At 42.5% G+C, this 20,341-nt stretch overlaps 1 protein-coding gene across 1 annotated transcript in view; it reads left to right on the plus strand.

The window, feature by feature from the left end:
• The window catches only part of tgfbr3 (transforming growth factor, beta receptor III), a 99,674-nt gene that overhangs the window by 25,423 nt on the left and 53,910 nt on the right, over positions 1 to 20,341 (plus strand). The window contains exon 3 of the mRNA XM_050054655.1: positions 5,645 to 5,832. Within this exon, the coding sequence (XP_049910612.1) occupies positions 5,645 to 5,832 (188 nt within the window). The remainder of the gene's footprint in view (positions 1 to 5,644; positions 5,833 to 20,341) is intronic.

Consider the following 20,341-nt stretch of genomic DNA (forward strand, 5'->3'; position numbering starts at 1 on the left):
CGAGCTTTTAGCGCACCTTCGGCAAAGCCTTTTGGCACGAAACTGTCACTGCGCCAAGCTGGATCTGTCGACACCTCCCCCTGCTGCGCCGCCACACCCATCTCAGCGCACCTCGGTCTGCCAAACTACCAAACTGAGCGCACCTCGGGTTGCGCTGCTCGAAACTAGCTCTGCGCGGGGTTCGCCACCCTGCGCCTCGCCAGGAAACTAGAGACCATAATGTTGCTCTCATGTTGTTTACCATCATGCGCATTTAGTCACTTTCTCCCCGCATTCCCCCTCTGTCTTCATGTATGCCAGCGAGCTGGAATCATGTTTAGAGTTTGAATCTGACATGTTTGAAAAACGCCTGGAAAGTGGGGCAAGAATCTTTTTTTTTTTTCTTTTTTTTTTATGGGTTCTTAAAAGTCATGGAAAAGTTTTGAAATTTTGTCCATGAAGATGTGTGGGAGCCCTGTCTATGGAGCAGCTCTAGACTGTATACCCTATGACATCACTGGTTTGAGACTTCCTTCTGTGGTTTCTGGCTTTGAGAGAGAGTAGCTCATGTTCACAAATATTGATCGAACTTTCCAAGGCCATGGAAATAACATATTGGAATTATTAATTTAGGTAGTTCTCCCCTCTAATGGCTGCAACTGCTTTTTAGTTGTAAATGTAAGGTTATATTTAAAAGGGATTATACCACATCAAACATATCTAGGATTTGAGGACATGTGGGGTGTAGCCTAGACTTCTGTTCCTGGCACTTTATTGTATTTTTTTATGCAATCTGGCAACTTATTTACACTCGAAGTACCAAAATAAAAACCCAGTGTGAATCAGTTTATTTTCATTGTGAATTAGACAACAATCAGCAGGCCACCGGACACCCTATGGTGGGGCAGTTTTGGCCTTGGGGCTGTAAGTTGAGTATCACTGCCCTAGAGGCTGCAGCCTCCACCACACAATCCTGAAGTTGTGGATGAATTGAATGAAGGCCTTTCCTTTTCTTACTGAATTACAAGTAGTTAAAGCTGCTATAATCAATATTTTTGTATTACCCATGAATCAGATTACTATGTGTAATATGAAGGGGGTTTCTCATAGTAGTAAACCCACACAATATTATCATACAGCCTTATAGTTCTATCTGTTTTCATCCATGTACCCGGGGAAGGGTTTCAGGGCAGCAGGCTGAGCAAAGTACTGCAGACGTTCCTCTCCTCAGCAAAACCTACAGCTCCTGCTGGGGATTGCAAGGCGTTTCCAGCTCAGATGGGATATATAATCCCTCCAGCGTGTTCTGGGTCTAACCTGGGGCCTCCTACCAGTTAGATGTGCCCAAAAAACCTTTAACAGGAGGTGCCCTGGAGGCATTCTGATCAGGTGCCCGTAGCACTTCAGCTGGCCTCTTTTGGCTTGAAGGAGCAGCGGCTCTAATCAGAGCTCCTTTGAGATGTCCAAGCTCCTCACCCTATCTCAGAGGCTGAGCCCAGACACCCTACTGAGGTAACTAATTTCAACCGCGTCCATTCACAATCTGATTCTTTCAGTCACTACCCAAAGCTCATGACCAGAGGTGAGGGTTGGGACATAGATGGGTCAGTAAATTAAGAGCTTTGCCCTCTGGCTCAGTTCCTTCTTCGCCACGATGGTTTGGTGCAGTGCCCACTGTGATGGCGTTAAAAGGCTTGTCTATTTCATGCTCCATTTTACTGTCACTCATAAACAAGACCTCGAGATACTTGAACTCTTTCGCTTGGGGCAGTAACTCCCTAACTCTTAGGGGGCAGTCCAGCTCGATTGAGCTTTTCATTGTCTTTCAGCATGTTGTTTTAGTTTAACCACCTGTGACTTAACTATTCTGGTTCAGTCTCGTGGGTGTCATTAGTGTAGTTACCACATGCATCAGACAGCTGTTGTCAAGGTACAAACTCTGATGAACACACTGCTACCCGACCCAGCACAAAAAGGCAGAGAACGCGAGTGACTAGCTGATGAACCTACTTCTGTAGGAGCTGGTGGAGACCAAACCAGAGCAAAAAGGAAAGTGAATATTGGACTTGTATTCCTCAGATGGCCAGAAATCCAAAATGAATGCAAGTGTTGCTCTGCATGTGCTGGATGTATAAATACTGTTTGCTAAAACGTTAGCGATATAGACTCAAAAGTTTCTTAAAGGTCCGTGTTGACTTTGAGCTTGTTTTTGCTGCCCCCGGCTGGCAGAAAGATCAGTTGATGTGGGTTTTTTCTACAAACTGTCATCAGAGTGGCACCAGAGAAATGAACATAACATCATTTAAATCAAAGGGGTTGTTTTCTTTCCTTCATGTCAGCAACAAAGTCGTCGTCAGGGAGGTCACCAAAATCATCATGAATCATCTTCTGGTGAGAATGACTATCTATGAAACTGTCATAAAAGTCTAGTCTAGTCTTCGGCTCAGCAGAAACATTACCACGAAACTTTGAGTGCCCTACTTTTATATCCATGTGGGGCCCTTCTGTCCCACATGCCTCCCTTTGTATTTTTATGCAGTTTGAAAAATCAGATCATTGCCCAATGTGTATTGTAATCTTTTGGCAGTCTCCCAGAAAGAGCTCCATTTTTCTTTGTTTGTCTGGCAGTTGTTTGTTATTCTCCATGTGTGAGGGGAAAAAGTGAGTTGGAGTGCCCTCAGACGTGTTTGTGGGAGTAAGGCTTGATGACATGGTTAGGCTTCGGTCCTTTGGGAGGAAGAGCGAGGAGGGGGTTACGCGGGGGTTGAAACACTGATGCACCACAGGTTTTTGCCATTAAGCCTCGTTCTTTTATCAGCACAGTTGCCATGTTCTAATATATGTATGCTCCCAATAAGATAATGTATCTGGGCTTGGAGTGATTCACAGGCAACAAGAGAAAGCACAAAGTCCAGGTTGAGACATCTGTCAAGGGCCTGGGGTTTGTCTCAAGAGACAAATATGGTTACAATAAAGCCCCTGTTTTTTTCTCACAACAAGAGGAGGGGAGCCATGCCATATATAATCTCTGGGTTTATGCTGACGTAACATAGGCTTATTGGACAGCACGGAAACAGAAAACAATAGCTATGTGTTCCGACTAGAAAAAAAAAAGTTTTCCCCCCTAGCTGTACCCCGCTGCTGAGGCACTATGTTTTTGCAGTCAGTCGGGGGGAGAATTTAACATTGTTATCTAACTGTCTTTCACTTAGACTTTAATGATTTCCAAATGCTCCATCTGATTGCTATTGGCAACCTTTGCGTGTTTAGCGTGATGTGTTTGAAATGTGAGCGGCCCTTGGCTGGCACAAGGCTGTGGGGTAAAACACAAGGTCTGACCCCATGGAATAAACCTGGCCACTGATGCTCTCATAGTATACATGACACTAATGGAAAAGAGCTGTTTGGTACCTCACTTAAACCTTGACGCTGTGCTTTTGTGCCACCCTGACTTCATGTGAAACGGTTGTATTTCTGTGTTACGCCCTAAATATATTTAAGTGGGTCACACAGATGTAAAACGTAAAGGAAGTTTACACTATTAGAAGATCTCAGGCTGTGGTGAAGTTTGTTAACCACCTGAAAGCTTGTGGCTGAAAAGGAAGCTCCATATCATGCAAGAGCAAACGCGGATGCTAAGTGCGATCCTGTAAACATGAGTGAATCTTTGTTTAGGTCAAGTAGCCCAGACGTTCACAGATCACTACGCTGTTCATTACAGCTGACTGTGCAGTAGACAAAACACAGATAGAGACCCAAGAGACTGAGCTTCAGTGTCCGTACACCCTGCTGACTGCTGCTTAGCTTGATAGATTGGGGCTCAGTTAGTGTTTTTTGTCGTCGTGGCTGCTGTGATGTCTGTGACTGAAATGAGAGTGAAAGAGAGACAACAAGTGTCCCTTTTTCCAAGTAATACACTAATATGGAATCTCACAGCCCATAAAGATAACTGATTGTTTGTTATGAGTGAATTGGATATGATGACACCGGATATTACTCATACATCATAAGTGCGAAAACTAGAGGAGGCCAGGCAAACTCTCCACTTAACTCGGCAGTATAAAAAGACAATATGTATACATAAAACATAAATAGTCATACGCATATATGGTGCAGAAATTATAAAAAATAAAACACCACACATGGATGTAAACATTGACAGTCATTGCGCGTATTGCATTAGCAGCAGCGCTCAAACACTGCATTGATTCAACTTTGCACTTCTGGAGCATCGACGTTGACACAGCAGAACCAGAGAAATCATCTTTTTTTCTGCACACACCTCTTCCTCGTGGTGCCAAAATCACCCACAATGCAACTGTACTGCTGACAGTCTGGTTGGAGATTTGGTTGTGTCATGCAAGTAGCGGCTAATGTAGCCTTGAGCTGCTAGCCTCAAGCAGAGATAAGCAGCGGGCTACATAGGTCACTTCCTTTTAACTCCATACCCTCAGATTATTATCATTTTAAAACTTGAAGTCTTCAGCCCCAACCAACTCTGACTTAAGTGACATTCATATCAGACGCGTTGATTGGACAGTTTTGGAGTTCGTCATATACATTAGCATAAATAGGTTATGGGATATACTTTGCCTTTATCAGGATCAATTATGAGATCGCAGGCAGATTTCACGATCAGCAGGTGGATTTATTATTGGTTTAGCTTTTGAAATCATGCTAAAATCACATATCTGCTATCATAACTAATAATCATCATCATAATCCCGTGGTTGGTTCCTTTTCTTTCACACTACAAACGAACCGCACCAGAGTCCATGGAAGCAGACCAAGACCCACCTTTTCGAGCAGTCTCTGTTCAGTTGTTTGGTCTGCACCAGGGTTTGATTGACAGCCTTTACGCCAACCCAAACAAACCGTACTAACCACGCAAATGGACCTGAGGTTGTTTTTTTACCAAACTAAACAGGCCAGGTGTAAGAGCACCTGAAGAGTCATCGCTTACTCATCAAATCCCAATGATCAAATCATCCAGTTATTTAGTTCACTGCTTGCCCTTGTGGAAGACACAATGGACTGTGTATTTCAGTGGATTATTACTGTAGAGACCATGCTTTGTCCAGGATATTGTCACATTTCCAAGGCAACTAGTGAAGGCCACAGCTAATGGTTGGTTACAGCCTTTACAGGACGGAGTGCACTTTGAGTGTAAAGTCTGGTTTCCTCCAACGTGATTGAATGAGGTCAAATTTGACCATTCAAGGAAAAATAAAAACGGTTGAAATTGCCTAAAGGGAATTACAATTGGAGTGCTGTGTGTTGATTATATGTCTCACACGTTACTCAGCTTATAGATGGTCAGACTGAGTGACGCTTCACTGAGGAAAAAAAAACTTTATAGAGAGTTGCTTTTTAAAATGAGGAATTGCTGTACTTTAAAATATTCTAGCGAGACCACCATCGCCAGCAGCTTACATCAGTACAGATTATAAATGGTTAAATTCTCAGAAAGATTAAGGTGTTGCATTTCTAAGTTCTATGTGTTGAAAAGAAGACAGCTGCACTCTCTTTTCTGTTGTAACACTGACTCCTTTCTGCAGTAGACGATTATGGCCATGGGGCATATAAACAAGTCATCATCATGTGAGACGTGACATTTCACATACTGTACCATTTGATTCATACAGTATTCTTTTCTACGCCACAGGGCCATTGTTTCGCAGCCCTTGTGAGCTGCTGCCGGTGGGGATTGGACACCCGGTGCAGGCTACACTGAAGAGCTTCACCGCCCTGTCAGGCTGTGCAAGCAGGGGCACCACCAGCCTCCCTCAGGAGGTCCACATCATCAACCTGAGAGGACATGTTCCAGAGGGACCAGACAACACCCCGGCTGAAGTGAGTCATTCTTAGTAACAAGTAGAAACTAAACTTGAGTTATTTTTTTCTACCACCATAATTAACTCCTCAATAAACCAGTCAAGATTAGACCTAGAACCAAAATAGTATATAGCAAAGCATTTAACAGTGCTTGAAACCCACGATCGCAATCAGTATAGGCAGAGTTGTGTATTGGTTTGTCAGCATTTACAGAGCATTTACAGTATAGCCCAGTGAGAGATGATCTGTCTGCCACATCCTGTCATCTACTGGGGACTTTATTGTTCAGCCTGATAAAGAGTGCAAGCTCTGCTGCTCTCGCTATTTCCACTGCCCTTGTTTGCTCTATTTTTAACCAGTGACCCTGATAATAGCGGCCAATCCTTTTCCCTTTTTGCTTAGAGGAAGCTTCTTGGGCAAAGCTAGGTAGTAAAGGCCCACTCACACAGTTAATTCATCTATAACATAGGCTGCACTAGAGGCTTGTTAGTGGAGGATTATTGCATGGTTAGCTGGTCAACTACTCTGTTTGGTAAGTTAATGGCTAACACTTGCAAGGTGAAAACAAGCTGATGTTTGTTCCAAGGTTCTTTCTGTTTTCTCTAGACTGCTCTTTTCAGGATTGTACGTTATTGAATTCAATGAAGAGTTCGTAGCTGTAATTCCATTAATGTATCTTCATGTGCATTTTGAAGTTTCACATTAAAAAAGCTGCATGAAAGATGCAAAATCTGATAAAACTTCTTCAATGGCCAAAAAGGTTTTCATGCTTGCTCGAGGTGGTTTTTGCCTTTCTTGAAAAACATTTTGACATACCGGCCAAGGTGGCTGGTAGATGCATATTTTTACCGGCCAAATAATAAATCGGCTTTTTTGATTCACATATACATTTGTTTCAGCACATTTTACTGAGATATTATGGTGTTATGTTGATACAAACTTAAAGAAGAGGCCAGATCAAAATCAGAAGCAAACAGTGATCCACTGTTGGTAGATTTTGCTATCCACCAGCCACAATGGCAGGTAAACAAGAAAAGTCATTTCAACCCTGGTAAGCAGTGATGCAGTGTGTATTTCTAGGGCTTTTATTGTGGCGGGTGTTAATTTTCGGACCCTGGAAACAACAATTAAAACTTGCCTATTTCAAACAAATTCCTGAAAACCTCTCCATATTTCTCTCGTAGATGGGTTTGATGGCTGAGGCAACTTGTTTTGTTACCGCTTTGCAGCCTCTAGTTATTCCCCATTTAACGGTGGATTACAGCAATGTATAAAGCGTAGCCTATACTGCTAACTAGCTTTGGGCTGATGGCTGTCATTCATCAATCACTGATTCAACATTGTGAAAGTCCTCAGTTCTGACAGTTGTGCTACTATAAAGCATTACGTTAGTTGTTTGTGGGTTGAGTCGTGTTCAGGTGGTTGATGAGTGCATATCTTTGTGTTTTCGTCTATTTGGGTGGTTCACGATAGACATCAACGCCCAACCCTACCATCAACTAGACGAAAATGTGTCTTATTCACATTTCTTTTTTGTGACATTTCAAAAATTCACTTTAAATTTGCTGGCCAGTTGAATGGAAACACAACTATCGAAGAGCAGAAAAAGCTGGCAAACTTACTGACTGTTTATTTCCAACTCAGTATCTCTAGCGGGACAATATATTTGCACTATTAATTCAAGGGGGCATATTTGCACCATGGACTCCCGTCTCATAACTTTATAAAAACCAGGCCTCTTTTGTGGAGCAGTTAATAGGCTACTCCAACAGAAATGAATGCTCTGATTCTGTGTTCCCTGAAGGTAAGCCCTGTCAAGATGGCTTGCTAATCAAGTGGTGCAAATTAGCACACCGCAGTTGAACTTGACGTTCAAAATATGCACAGATTTACTTCACCCTGTGGGCAAACTTTTGCTGTTTTAAATGCTGGTGTTACTGAGCTTTAACACTTCTTTTTTGATGTCACTGTTTTTGGAGGCTCCACTAGATATGGTAAAATAAACCTGCTCCAAACCTCATGATCACATGGGCTTACCTAACATTGGACTCTGTAAAGGGTAAAGCAACAAGACAGTGATTAGTCAGTCATTTAAATGCCTGTGCTGAGTTTTTTTCCAACCCCTTATTTGTTTTGAGCAGAACTCTGTAGTGTGCTCGTTCAAGCTGTCAGCACATCTCCTGATAGTGCTTCAAATGTTGATGTCGGTTTTAAAACCACTCCCTGTCTTCAGGTGCTTTAAAACATGTCTCATGGCAGAACTCTTCAAAGTTAGCCAGAGTTTGAAGATGAATCATGGACCCACGGCCTTTGAAAACGCTATATCTGGCTCTTTAAACTGTCCCACGTTCCCTTCCCCCTCAGTCACAGCAGTGTGAAAAGCAGCATGTATAGACTTGCCATTGCAATTTTGCTGCTGATGTCGGCTCAAACATTGCCAAGGCCAAATATACAGAAACACAGTGTGTGTGAATGTGCTGCATCAGCAGGTAAATACAGAAATTACACTCTGGTTTCGGTGGCTGTGCTTGTTCTAAAGCTTTACTACACAAAGTTAAATGATGATCTGTGATCTTAACAATGAGAAGGATTTGTCTTCTGTTGTAATCCATCATGTTTACTCCACACAGTGTACTGTGGAGGAGTCAAAGTAGTTACAGGGCAGGACAAATTCACCTTAACATGGGCTGAGTAGTTGATACAGAAATGGTCATTTGGCGCTGAAGTATTCCTCTAAGAAAACCAAACAATATTGAGTGTATTTTTGCTGCTGTTGAAGCTGTCACAGCCCATGAGACGGGCTGTCTAAACCTTATTTTTACTTGCTCTCAAGAGACCCTGTTGCTGGTGATGGACCAAATAATGGTTCATGAATACAGTCAACTGACAAAGTCTGGTCGTAAAAGTGATTTTTGTATGCTTTCATTTATTTTGTCCAAAGTTAATATTTTTCAGTCATCTACTGAGTTTATTTATTGAGATTTAAAGCAGAGGGAGAAGAACAGAAGTGAAAGTATTTCATTTTTGTGTTTGGCTCTGTGTGGAATTTTATCCATCTAAAATTTTGAAAGAAAAAAAAAGCCTCATTTATTTGACATTGTTCTTTTTTAACAGATGTAAAGAATAATTAGCTCCGTAAATGACCACTCACAGCACAACTGTAACAGATAGTCCAGTGAAACCTTCAGTTTGAGGTTCTGTGAAATCCATCTCTTCACGTCAATTTATCCAGCTGTTGGTAACCCATCACCTCCATGGTCAAGTGAGGACTTTTGCGGAGGAGGCAGAAATCCAGCTGTCTGTTCCCCTGCCTACAGCCTTGGCTGCAGAAGGTCACCCAGCTCTGGTTGAGATTAGGTGGCCCGTCAGAAACTCGTTTCCGTGAGTGTAGCGATAAGATAAGATCCCCACTCCCACTCCGGTCCTTGATTGCATTTCCACCTGGGTCGTGGGCACAGGTTGGCCTGTTCGGACGCAAGCAGCATCTTCCGAAGTACTTGGCTTTCGACAAGGGCACACAGTGCGTCAGACAGTGGTCTCATTGACACAATCTGCCCCTGATCTGTGATATTTCGTGACTGGAGGAGGTGATAATCCAGTGGAAAAAGGGAATTACAGCTTGAAACCAAGGCGATCTTAACATGTTTAACATCCTTGGCCACATTTGGGCAACACTCCTCTCATCTAGGAGGCTGTGAAAAAGTGCCAATGTGAGTCTAAAGGATAAAACCTATTCCTCATTTCTGAAGCATATTGAAAGCAGGCAAGTCAGAGGCTTATCTCTTGCAGTGGAAGGTTTCTTAAACTTACCTACTAAAAACCAACCATGAAACACCACAAGCACTTCTCTTAAAAAACATTCGCTTGGAAATGTTTTTTGAATTCAAACCTTGAAAGGTGGCTCTGAAAACTTTATAGCTTGTTCCTTTGTGTAGGAAAATAGTCAGTTTGGATTGACAAGCGTTACAGTGAATTCCAAGAGCATCCCAGTTTCATGGCAAAATAAAACACTCACTTAAACTTCTCAAACCACTCTTTCAGCATAATCCATTTCCCCTCTGTCCATCTGTACGCCCCACTTGTGCCAAACGCTCATATTTTTGCTAAAATATGGCTATGTATACAGCTGGATTTGCTGCCAGTTTGTATTTTGTCATTTTAGATTTAAGATGTTTTTGACAAAACAGGCCCAAGACTGTAAACAACTGAGTGTTGAATTCAAGTTAGCCTCTGAGACCATTAGAGGACACCTTCTTAAAGGAACAGTTACATGAAAAGAGCCATTTTTGTCAAGAGTTAGGTGAGAAGATTGACAGCATTTGACTGATTCCATTTAGCTTCTTTGATATCAGGGTCCTGGTGCTGTGCATGCTCCCTCAGTGTCACACTCACTCAGACTTTTGAATACAACAGAGCCATCATTAGTGTCATTCCAATCGCTGCAACTTTTCTGCAGATTTGACAAATAAGCGTAGCTTCCTGTGAGTTTTACCAACCACAATACCCCAGCACAACATAACCAGTATCTTGTTTGTGGTTGTGAGGATGCAGAGATGTGCAACACTAATGTCTCACATTTACCAACAAAAATTACTGACTGCTAATGATAGTGCAAGACAGTCCCCTGATTTTCTGCCTGAAAGCAGGGTGTAAACAGTTGGTGGAACACAAACGAAATTCTACAAAACACACCTGGAGAATGGCTGAAACACGTTGAAAACAGACAAGCCCAATCACTATGACAGAGGCTGTTGCATCCCGATCTTTTACAGGGGCTGACAGAATCAAAGTGAGTTAGATTAAATATACATGGTCAGTGGTAATGTAAGTGTAGTGTAAATCACAAATTCAGTACAGAGCGGTTTTATTCTCACTGGAAAAAGTTGCCTGTAATATTGAAAGAATAATACAAAAACTGTGTTTGTAATTTTAACTTGCTGTCACAGTTTCATTGCAAAAAAATGTCTGAAAACATTGCAACATGTATGATTAGAAAAGCTGCCGTAAAGTCAAGCATTAAAGAGTGCTTCAGTCCCAAAAAACACCTGCAAAATCCTGGATGGCCTGAGCTGCTTTAGCTCTGTTCAGAGGTAGTTGTGGTTTCATGGGAGTAGCTTGGTATTTAGTATAGATACATGAGAGTGATGTGGATTCTTTCATCTAAATCTCAGCAAGAACGCAAAAAGGGTATTTTCCAAAAATGGTGAATTACTCCTTTAAATATGGTGTTTTTCAGTAGTCAGATTTGGAAGCGTCCACATTGATTTCACTCTCAGTCATGGGGCTTTTTCCGTGTTTGCTTTTGCATATGTATGCTTTGCTTATTTTCAAAGCCAGCAGCGAGGTGCCTGGTCAGTCTGTGAATATGTAGATTTTCTCTGAGCGCGCCTCTTCACCTCTGCTGATGGGGGAGGAAGTGGTGTCTGGGCCACGGAGCAGACTGTATTTGGATGTTTTCACCGATGGCCTGCAGCACAAGAGGTGCCTGTGGCTGAGCTCTGGCTGTGCTGGACTGGCTGTCTGGGCTGAGGGGCTGCTGGAGAACATGATGTGCCCCAGTGACTCCTTATGAAGTGTCTGCACAGCCAAGTCTTGACCAGGTGGGGGAATAAACCTGCTATTGCACATGGTGTGTATGGACTAATGCAGACAAAGGGGATCACATGGTCTATTTCAGACAGTTTTAAACACACACAGGCACAGACACACATCCTGCAGCTACTACGATGTGTGAGGCCTGCTTCACATCTCCTTCACATGCATGTGTGAAAGTCGCGGCTCGCAGTTTGTCCATATTTTCAGTGAAGACGTGAGAGCAATGAATTGTTTCCTGCCTGCACCAGTGAACCCATTCAGTATGGGTATTAACTAAGGGCTATGAACTGTTATCCACAGAAAGAAATGCACAGCTGGACCTGACTCAGAATACGCAGTTTGGCTCCTGGCCAATCTACACACCAAAGCTGAGTTATTAAGTGCAACAGAACACCTCAGTAGTGACTCTGCACAGTGCTTCGTCTGGGATCTGCTCACATTTAAAGGGCTCGGAGTCACCATAGAATAACACACCAGAAGAAGGAAATATGTTAATCATTTATTCAAGTAGCCTGAAGCTACAAATACCCACAATAATATTTTGGAGAGTATTCTAGGGATGTGCAAGCCATGTGTTCAAATCTGCTGAGCTGAAAGCATAGCATATGATTGAAGGACGTTTATTGTTGTAAGACTGAAACCTAAATGGAGATTTTTAGTCTAAACTCATTAATCAATCAGTCAGATTTTCTGTTATTGTTCTTGATGCATCACTAATAAAAGTATGAGCTCTAGTAGCTATGGGCAGAAGTATACTACACATCGTTACCTTCTCCACTGTTCAGTTGTTCAGTTCATTTCCCTGAAACCACGAGCACCAAAGACTAATTCACTCAGACTTACCAGCATGGTAAACAAGAGACAAACAAGTGGTGACTCTATCTCTGAAGCGGCCGTGAAGTCTGACTGTGTCCCCTCCTCAATTCTTTATACTCCTTTAGTCTGTAAGGGTCCACCACTCAAAAGAATCAAAAGGGTTTTTCATAAAAATGAATCCAAGTTGTGAGTATTGTTTTAACAGGACAAATAGGTGTTGTGTCGGTATGCTGGGTTTCGTAATGTTCTAGTGCTTTAAAACGAGTAAGAGCAAGAAATTTAAATCCTGTCACAAATACACACCGGATGAGTTCAGTAATTGGAGCAAAAAAAAAGCCCCGGCTATTAATTGAGGTTTTACGGTATGACTGTTTCCATGCTTAACAGCACCATGTTAGCATTGAGCACTCCAGCATTTAGCTCAAAGCCTGAATTCAGCCTCTGTTTCCAGAAAAGTTTCTCTTCTCCAGTCAGTGGTACATTGGTCCAGCTTGGTGAAGAAGAACCTAAGAAATAAGAGCACTTGTCTTTTTTTAATTAACATCCTGAAATGACACACGGGGGGGCTGGAGCCTATCCCAGCTGACACTGGATGAGGGGCAGGGCACGGGGGGGCTGGAGCCTATCCCAGCTGACACTGGATGAGGGGCAGGGTACACCCTGGACAGGTCACCAGACTATCACAGGGCTGACACATAGAGACAGACAACCATTCACCCTCACATTCACACCTACAGACAATTTAGAGTCACCAATTAGCCTGCATGTCTTTGGACTGTGGGAGGAAGCTGGAGTACCCAGAGAAAACCCACACTGATACAGGGAGAACATGCAAACTCTGTACAGAAGGGCAACCGCAACCCTCTTGCTGTGAGATGACAATGCTAACCACTGCACCACCGACAAGTCAAAATGTCTTCCATGAAAAAGGCCTATAAGGGAGATTTTTTGTCTGTTTTCATTTGGCTAGTTTGCTTTTTCAAACCAACAATCTTCATCATACTCTGGATTTTTACTCAGCGTGTCTTTTAGACAGTGGGCCGTTTGTTTCATAGATTCATATTTCTTTTTCCATAAAATGACCAGTACTCAGCTCGCCTGGACGATCTATATTTTTTTATTTCTGTTATTCACATTCGTCTGAAGAAAAGAGTGATGATTTCCTCAGCTCCAGTGGTCCTGATCAAAGTAACAGAAGCCCCTTTTCTCTCTTACACCCTTGTGGGCCTCTAAAAGAAAGACAGCCCAGGCTGAGAGCCAGCGTGAAGAGGGCTAGTAAAGTGACAGTTTTGGGCTTGCAAGTCATAGGAAAGAGTGTAGTGCCTGGCTGTGGCTTTATGTATCTGCGGGTAGTGATTTCCTGAAATAATAGCAGAATCATTTTCTCAAAATTCAATTATATATTGTATATAAAAGACCTAATCCGCTGGATTTAGAGAACAAATGAGAGTTACAGTCAGACGGAGCCGTGCTGTAGACTAGTGCTGCTCAGATTTCATCCAAGCTTTAAACCTCTCGGGATTCTGAGGCAAAATATCTTTTTGACGGTTGGCTGTTGACCTGAAGGTGTTGGTGTTTTGCCACTTACGCTCTACCAAAACAATGACCTCATCCTGAAGTGTTCTTTTCAGTTCTTTCTGCTTTGCTTCAACGGTGTAGGTATCAAGTTTGAACATTTTTCCATATGTTCCCTCTGTCACACACTGAAGTGGCCTCTTGCACCCTGCTAACAAGCCACCACCACATATGTGCTAATGCAGAGCTTGGCACCATGTAGACACCTAGATCCCCTGTTGCTGCAAACTGTAGAGTAAAAACAAGCAACTGAAAACAAGAGGCCTGTCTGGGGATACAGTCGGTTGATAGGGTAGAAAATAAACATAAGGGGCCGGTGATATCTCGAATCTGCCATCTTTCTCTTAATCAGTTTACCAAAGGCAAACATCAAACACAGCCACTGGCTCTGAATCAGGGTGAGGCAGAGCAGATGATTGTTTTATCAGCTGGAATTCGCAGATATCTTTGACTGTATGAGTGACTCGCTGGAGGAGCTCACCAGGCACAAACAGCTGGCGAGAGCACAGTGTCAGATAAGAGTAGAGCTCACACACAAGTCAAACTGCACACACAAAGCCAGCAATGTTTTTATTTGCACTTGTGCTCAGGTTTTTGTATGGCCGTATGCTGTCATGGAATGTCATATGTTTTTTAACCCAGGTTGTCAAATACCGACACTTTGTTGCACCCCTCGGTGTCTTATAGCAAAGGACAGGGCAGGCTCTTAGCGTGTTAATGTGACACACTGCTGAAACACATTATAACACATGGTTAATGTTGTGAAACATTTGTGGTTTGGTTTATGCAACAAATATACTTGGTAAGGTTTTGTGCTGTGTGATGTTTTGTGCTTAAATAAGTAGATTTGTTGTGTAGAATATCCGAAGTCACTATTAGGACTTAGGACGCACTCACACTGGTGCTATTTGGTCCGCTTTAAATGAACCCTGGTCCCCTTCCACGGATAGTGCGGTTCGTTTGGAGTGGTGTGAACGCTTATTCGAACTCTGGTGTGCACCAAACGAGCGAACCCTGGTCCGCTTGAAAACTGGGCCTCTCGATTCACTTGCAAGTGAACCCTGGTGCGGTTTGCTTACAGTGGGAAATACAAATGGACTATCCAGCGAACCGAAGAGAGGAAGTGATGTAGAGTGCAGTGTTTTGGGCAGAAAAAAAACAGGAGAAGCAGAGGTAAAAAAAGAAAAAGTTGGAAAATGTCTCGTGTGCAGACGTGGAGTAGTGAGGAGGTGCAGTTGCTTGGTGGCTACCCACAATAGATTTTCGTTTTCGGTCCTGGCCAATCAATGAGCCAGGTTTCCTTCTTCCTCATGCTTTTTTTTCATCCTGGTCAGTGGTCGTTTCGGGCAATACCGCCCCCAAACGAGCAGCAGTTGTAACTGCGTGACGTTGTCCAGGTGGTTTGGTCCGCTTTAAAAAGTATAGTGTGAACGTGAACCAAACCATATGAAGGTGTAAAATTTTTCGGCGTTTGCTGCCCAATCGAACCAAGTCCCCTGGACTATCCAGGTGTGAATGCACCCTTAATTCAAAATTCAAATTGTGAACTATGAACATGAACAAGTCATTTTAATCAGTGTACAAATAACAGATATGTTACATTTGCATGTTTCATAAGTATCATATCAACGTTGCTAAAGTGACATAGCATATGATCTGACTTTGTTACTGGGAGGTGGAGGAGATGGTGAATGACGTGACACAAAGGCAAGACACCTGCCAAGCTGCAGACTAGTGCAGAACACTGTTCGAAGCCAACAAACCGTAAAAACACTTGTTTTTCTGGTCTTCACTGCATTTGTAGCGGCTATTTAGCATCTAAAGTTGTTGTTTTTTAAAGCGACCTGTTGCTGTGTTTCCAACAGCAGTAGTGTTATGAAAAGCAGTTGTTTTTTGCATTGAGACATTGCTGTGTTTTCACTGGGGATAGTGCCATGAAAAAGGGTAGTTCTTTACCTGAATATAGCTGCATTTCCTGCTGGGATTTTACCCAAAATAAATGATTTAATAATTAAGATAATAATTCAGTAACGATACAATCAATAAAATTATAGCACCAACATTGTCTGTTGGAACACACTAATGTAGGAGCCACAATCACTGTAGAAAAATAAATAAAACTTTAGTTACTTCCTTCCAAGTAAGTACACAAATCAAAACACTAAGGTGATATATTGAGTTTATATTGATATTCTTGCAGATAGGGATTTTTAATTTCCGTTCAACTTTAATCTAATCTGAGTGTTATCTTGTTCTGTCCTGATGACCCCGTCTCCTCGCCTTGATGTTGTTTTTTTCAGCATGTCCTACACTCTGCCATATCACTCAAAGATTGCTATCCAGAGGTCCCGTCTCACTTTGACGTCTCTCCAGTATGGGCGTTGAGCCGAGTGCAGCCTGATTACCATCACAGTTCAGGGGAAAGGCTCCAGGTAGCATCCCCATCGCACCCAAATATGTGGGTGGCACTGATAACAGCGGTCACCAGGTTTTGGTCCAGCTTCCCTTCCCTCTGTACACCCTCAGTGATCCAGAAAGAACCAAGATCCAGACAGACAAGACACACGCGCATACACACACATCAGATAACATAGTATGATTGGTCCCAGGCTGTGAGCTTTTCTCCTCTTGGAGCCATGACTTTCGAGCTCTTAGCCAGGCTCTCTTTGTTTTCCACTTTTGCAGTGTTCCGTGGTTTAGCGTGCAGAAGTTTATCTAACAGTTTTTTGTTAGAATCTGGATATCGATCTATTTCAGACCCATTCTCGCTCCTATTTAAAAGCCAGTTGTTGTTGTTCAGACATTGTTAAGCATGTCTCTGCTTCATGTCATGGAATACATTGTGCTTTCTGTGATTATTATTTCCTGGGAGGGGGAGTGTGCTTCTAGATTAGCCCTACTTTTTGGCTAATTAGAGGATGTTTTGGGTTTTCTCTGAACCTACAGGGATCATCAGGCACTTAATCAGCTCTGTCAATAAAGGAAACTGCAAGGACTGGGAGCTGTGCTGATACAGAGCTCTGACTGCAGGGTGTTTGCTGGTTACACCGCCGGGGCACAATATTTGTCTGTAAAAGTGTCGCGTTACAATGTTGATGCTCAGTGTTTACGAAGCACACTTGAAACTCAGTGTGATTTAGCCGGCTTGAAGGTCATGAAATTGCAACCACATGCTCAAGACAGAACAAACAAATCAAGCTTCACAATTACAGTGTCACGGGCATCAGTACGTTCTAAATCTAACCATGTGGCTTTGTTATACAATAAAAAGGCTTGTGTATGATTCATCATTTGAGTTTGCGTTCCAGTTGGCAGTATGTTTGTTGTTGAAGTTGATTTAGAGCTTAAAGTCGAGGCTGTATTGTTTCTTTTTTAACATTTCCATTGTTTACACATGCTACTACCACTAATGGTATGCTCTGTGACGGGCCTTGCTTGTCTCGCTACAGCTGTCGTCCCTTGTGTGGAGTGTAATTTCAGTAACGTGATAGGTCTAGACAAGCTTCCATCCATGGCTGCTGGCAAATGCGCCCCCGTAACTGTAATGGACCCTGGACCCCCAAATCCTTGTGCCAGCCTCCTGATAATCAATCAGGCGTGGCCTCCTGTCCTCAGCAGACCCTCCCCACAGGGTCCCATAAAGGTAGAGGGGACAAGTCAGCGCCACCTGATCCTTGCGAACACCATTAGAGGCACTTTGATGCTTGGTGTTTCTGCACCTCTTCTCTCCACACCCTGGCTGTGTGACAAGGTCTGTTGCTATGCGCACCAGTCTTACCAAACCTCATGACGGCAACTCTGTGGGCAGAGATGAACACCAGCTGCTGCTGAGTCCCGATCATCGCTTACATTGTGCAACCCAGCTCTGGTCAGAGCTGATATAGCTTGGCATTATCACTGTTTACTCGGTAGAGCTTGAAGAACAGCAGATAATGAGCAGTTTTCTCTTTTCCACCATCAGTGCCTCTTGGCACTTCCTCTCCACGGTGCTCTGTTTGTGTGTGTGTTTTCAGGTGACTCACGTCTTCTGGAAATGTTTCTGTCTGGGTTTAAAATTCCTCATATTTTACAACTCTCTCCCTCATTTTCATTCTCCTTCTACCTCTGTCTTCCATCTCTCAAAGCCAGGGGCCTCAAAGCCAAGCCAGGTATGATTATATCTAGGTTGTTGCTCTCAAAGGAGCGATACACACGCTTTTTCCAGTCTGGACTAACGGGAAGGCAAATACGAAAAAAAAAAAAAAAGAGAGCAGTGCGTCTCTGAGTCTCTGATCTGTTTGTTTGGATCACTATCCAGCTTGCCTCATAGATAACCATTCAGTAATTTCTTCCATTTTCTTCTCTCAGAGGGACTTTTTAATGATTTGTGCAGCACTTTCATGGACCACATCACTAAATACTCGTTTGTGTTGCTCTCCTCCGGGGCGTACATCTGCTGGGGACTGATAATTAGGTTTTGATGCTTCTTGTTCACTCTGTCTCTGCTGTCGGTGTCTCTTGTTAAATGGCTTCGTGCGGTATCACAGTGACAAGTCTTTGAATGCAGAGTATCTGCCAGAAGATAGAAATCATACTGGATAGAATGGATCTCTTTTATGGGAGACAGGAGTCTGGCATGCAGTTGGCTTGGAGAGGTTTGTGCGTGAGAGAGAGAGCGATAGAAGGCAATATTTTTCATATCCTGCCTACTGACAAGATAATTACATTTTTTCTGACCAATATGGAAATTGGAATGGTGATTACTGTCTATGACTTAAACTGCAGGCCTGTATTTATGGTCTGCATCACACTGAACTAAAGACATTGATGAGGTTCAAAGTTCGTTCTCGACCTTGAAAAAAGCAGTTGACAAAACAGTCTCACCTGAAGGTTGACCTGAAGCTAGAGCCACAAAACCAATTAGCTCAGCTTAACATAAAGACTGAAAAAAACAGGGGGACACAACTTGCCTGGCTCTGTCCAAAGTAGAGGGTGACAAGGAAATGAGGTTTCACTCCTATCCCATCCCAATCCCATGACAGAGAAAAAACAAAATTCCTGTCCCGTCCCTATCTCGGAAAAATGACTATGACCTATCCCACCCTGTTCCCGTGTTGTGTTTTTACAAAGAATATAGCGTTTATTTATATTAGAAATGCACATTTATATATAAAAAAGCTATAAAAGCTGTGCTTATTTAATCATGTATACAGTATAGACTAATGCTGGAATAAGCACCAAACACGCAGGCAAATCCTTGTAAGTGAAAACCTACTTGATAATACACCTTATTCTGGTTCTAAATTCTTCAGTCATGTTGCAGACAACTAGCACTGCGTGTGTTAGCTTGATGCTAACACATAATGGGAATTACTATCAATGCAAAATGGAAATTGGCGTAGTGATCATGATAATATTATCTTAACAAACATTGCTTTCTCGTCTGTAGAAACAAGCCAGGAGCTGCTGGCAAACTTTATGTTGCTAGCTTGATATTACGATTACCATCCTGTTGGCATCCATTGATTCTTTTTCCTGTCCCGTCTCAGTCACGTGATGGATAGCAAAATTGACTCCAGTCCCACGGGAATCCCACAGCAATCATGTGACTCACAGAATTCCCAAAAAGATGCCACCCTCTAGTCTAAAGTAAAGGTGTTACGATCCATTGATCTGGACAGATGCATTGATTAAATGATCAACCGCTTAATGTCATGGATTCAAAGTTAAAACATCAATAAAATGTCGTCATCTTTAAGATACGCTTTTGTTTTGAAATTCCCATAGTATGACTGTGTTCCCATTTTTGTCCTCCTTAACCTTTAAACAGTGCTTGCAGCCTAGCGCCAACAAGCACCCAAGAAAAAGACAATGAGAGTATAATTGATGTCGTCTTGTATTGATCACTGGCCCCTGAATTTAATTGAGTCAAAATCATATCATTGCAGACTTTATGATGTCAGCAGATATTTTATTATTGTCCAAACAATCAATATAATATAGTACTGCAGTGAAACTTGTGATTCACACACCCAGTCCAAAGGTGACAAGATCCACCTACCAGCACCTCTAGCAGATTATTATGTAGCGATGGGAGTGACGAACTGGTCCCAGTTAAGAACTGGTTCTAAATTGTCCGAACCATCAGAAAACATTCCTCTGAGCTTATCACTTCCTTTTATCAATGCTGGAATGTTTTTCTCACATTTGCACATTGCAAAACAAAGATTTAAAACTCATGCATCTACGCTACGGAAACTTCCAACAAGAAGGAGTCATGGCAGAGAGAAAGAAATGGTCAAAAGCGTGGCTTCAGGCTTCAGGTCACAATGAAGGACGACACTAATTCAGAACCCTTTTAACAGACTCTTCCATCAATGGTTTATGTTGTCGTTGTACAAATTAGTCTTAAAGAGTACAGTAATGTCGCTTGATTTTTATTGTTGATTTGTAGTGACTGAATGAGTGACGCAGAAATGCATTGTACCAGAAAAATGGTACTGGTTTCTATTAAAGATGTAGATCTTCATCTTGATAATGTACGCGCCTCAACCACATCCAA

The sequence above is a fragment of the Epinephelus moara genome, chromosome 10 (genome assembly GCF_006386435.1).
Source record: "Epinephelus moara isolate mb chromosome 10, YSFRI_EMoa_1.0, whole genome shotgun sequence".
Taxonomy (NCBI): Eukaryota; Metazoa; Chordata; class Actinopteri; order Perciformes; family Serranidae; genus Epinephelus; species Epinephelus moara.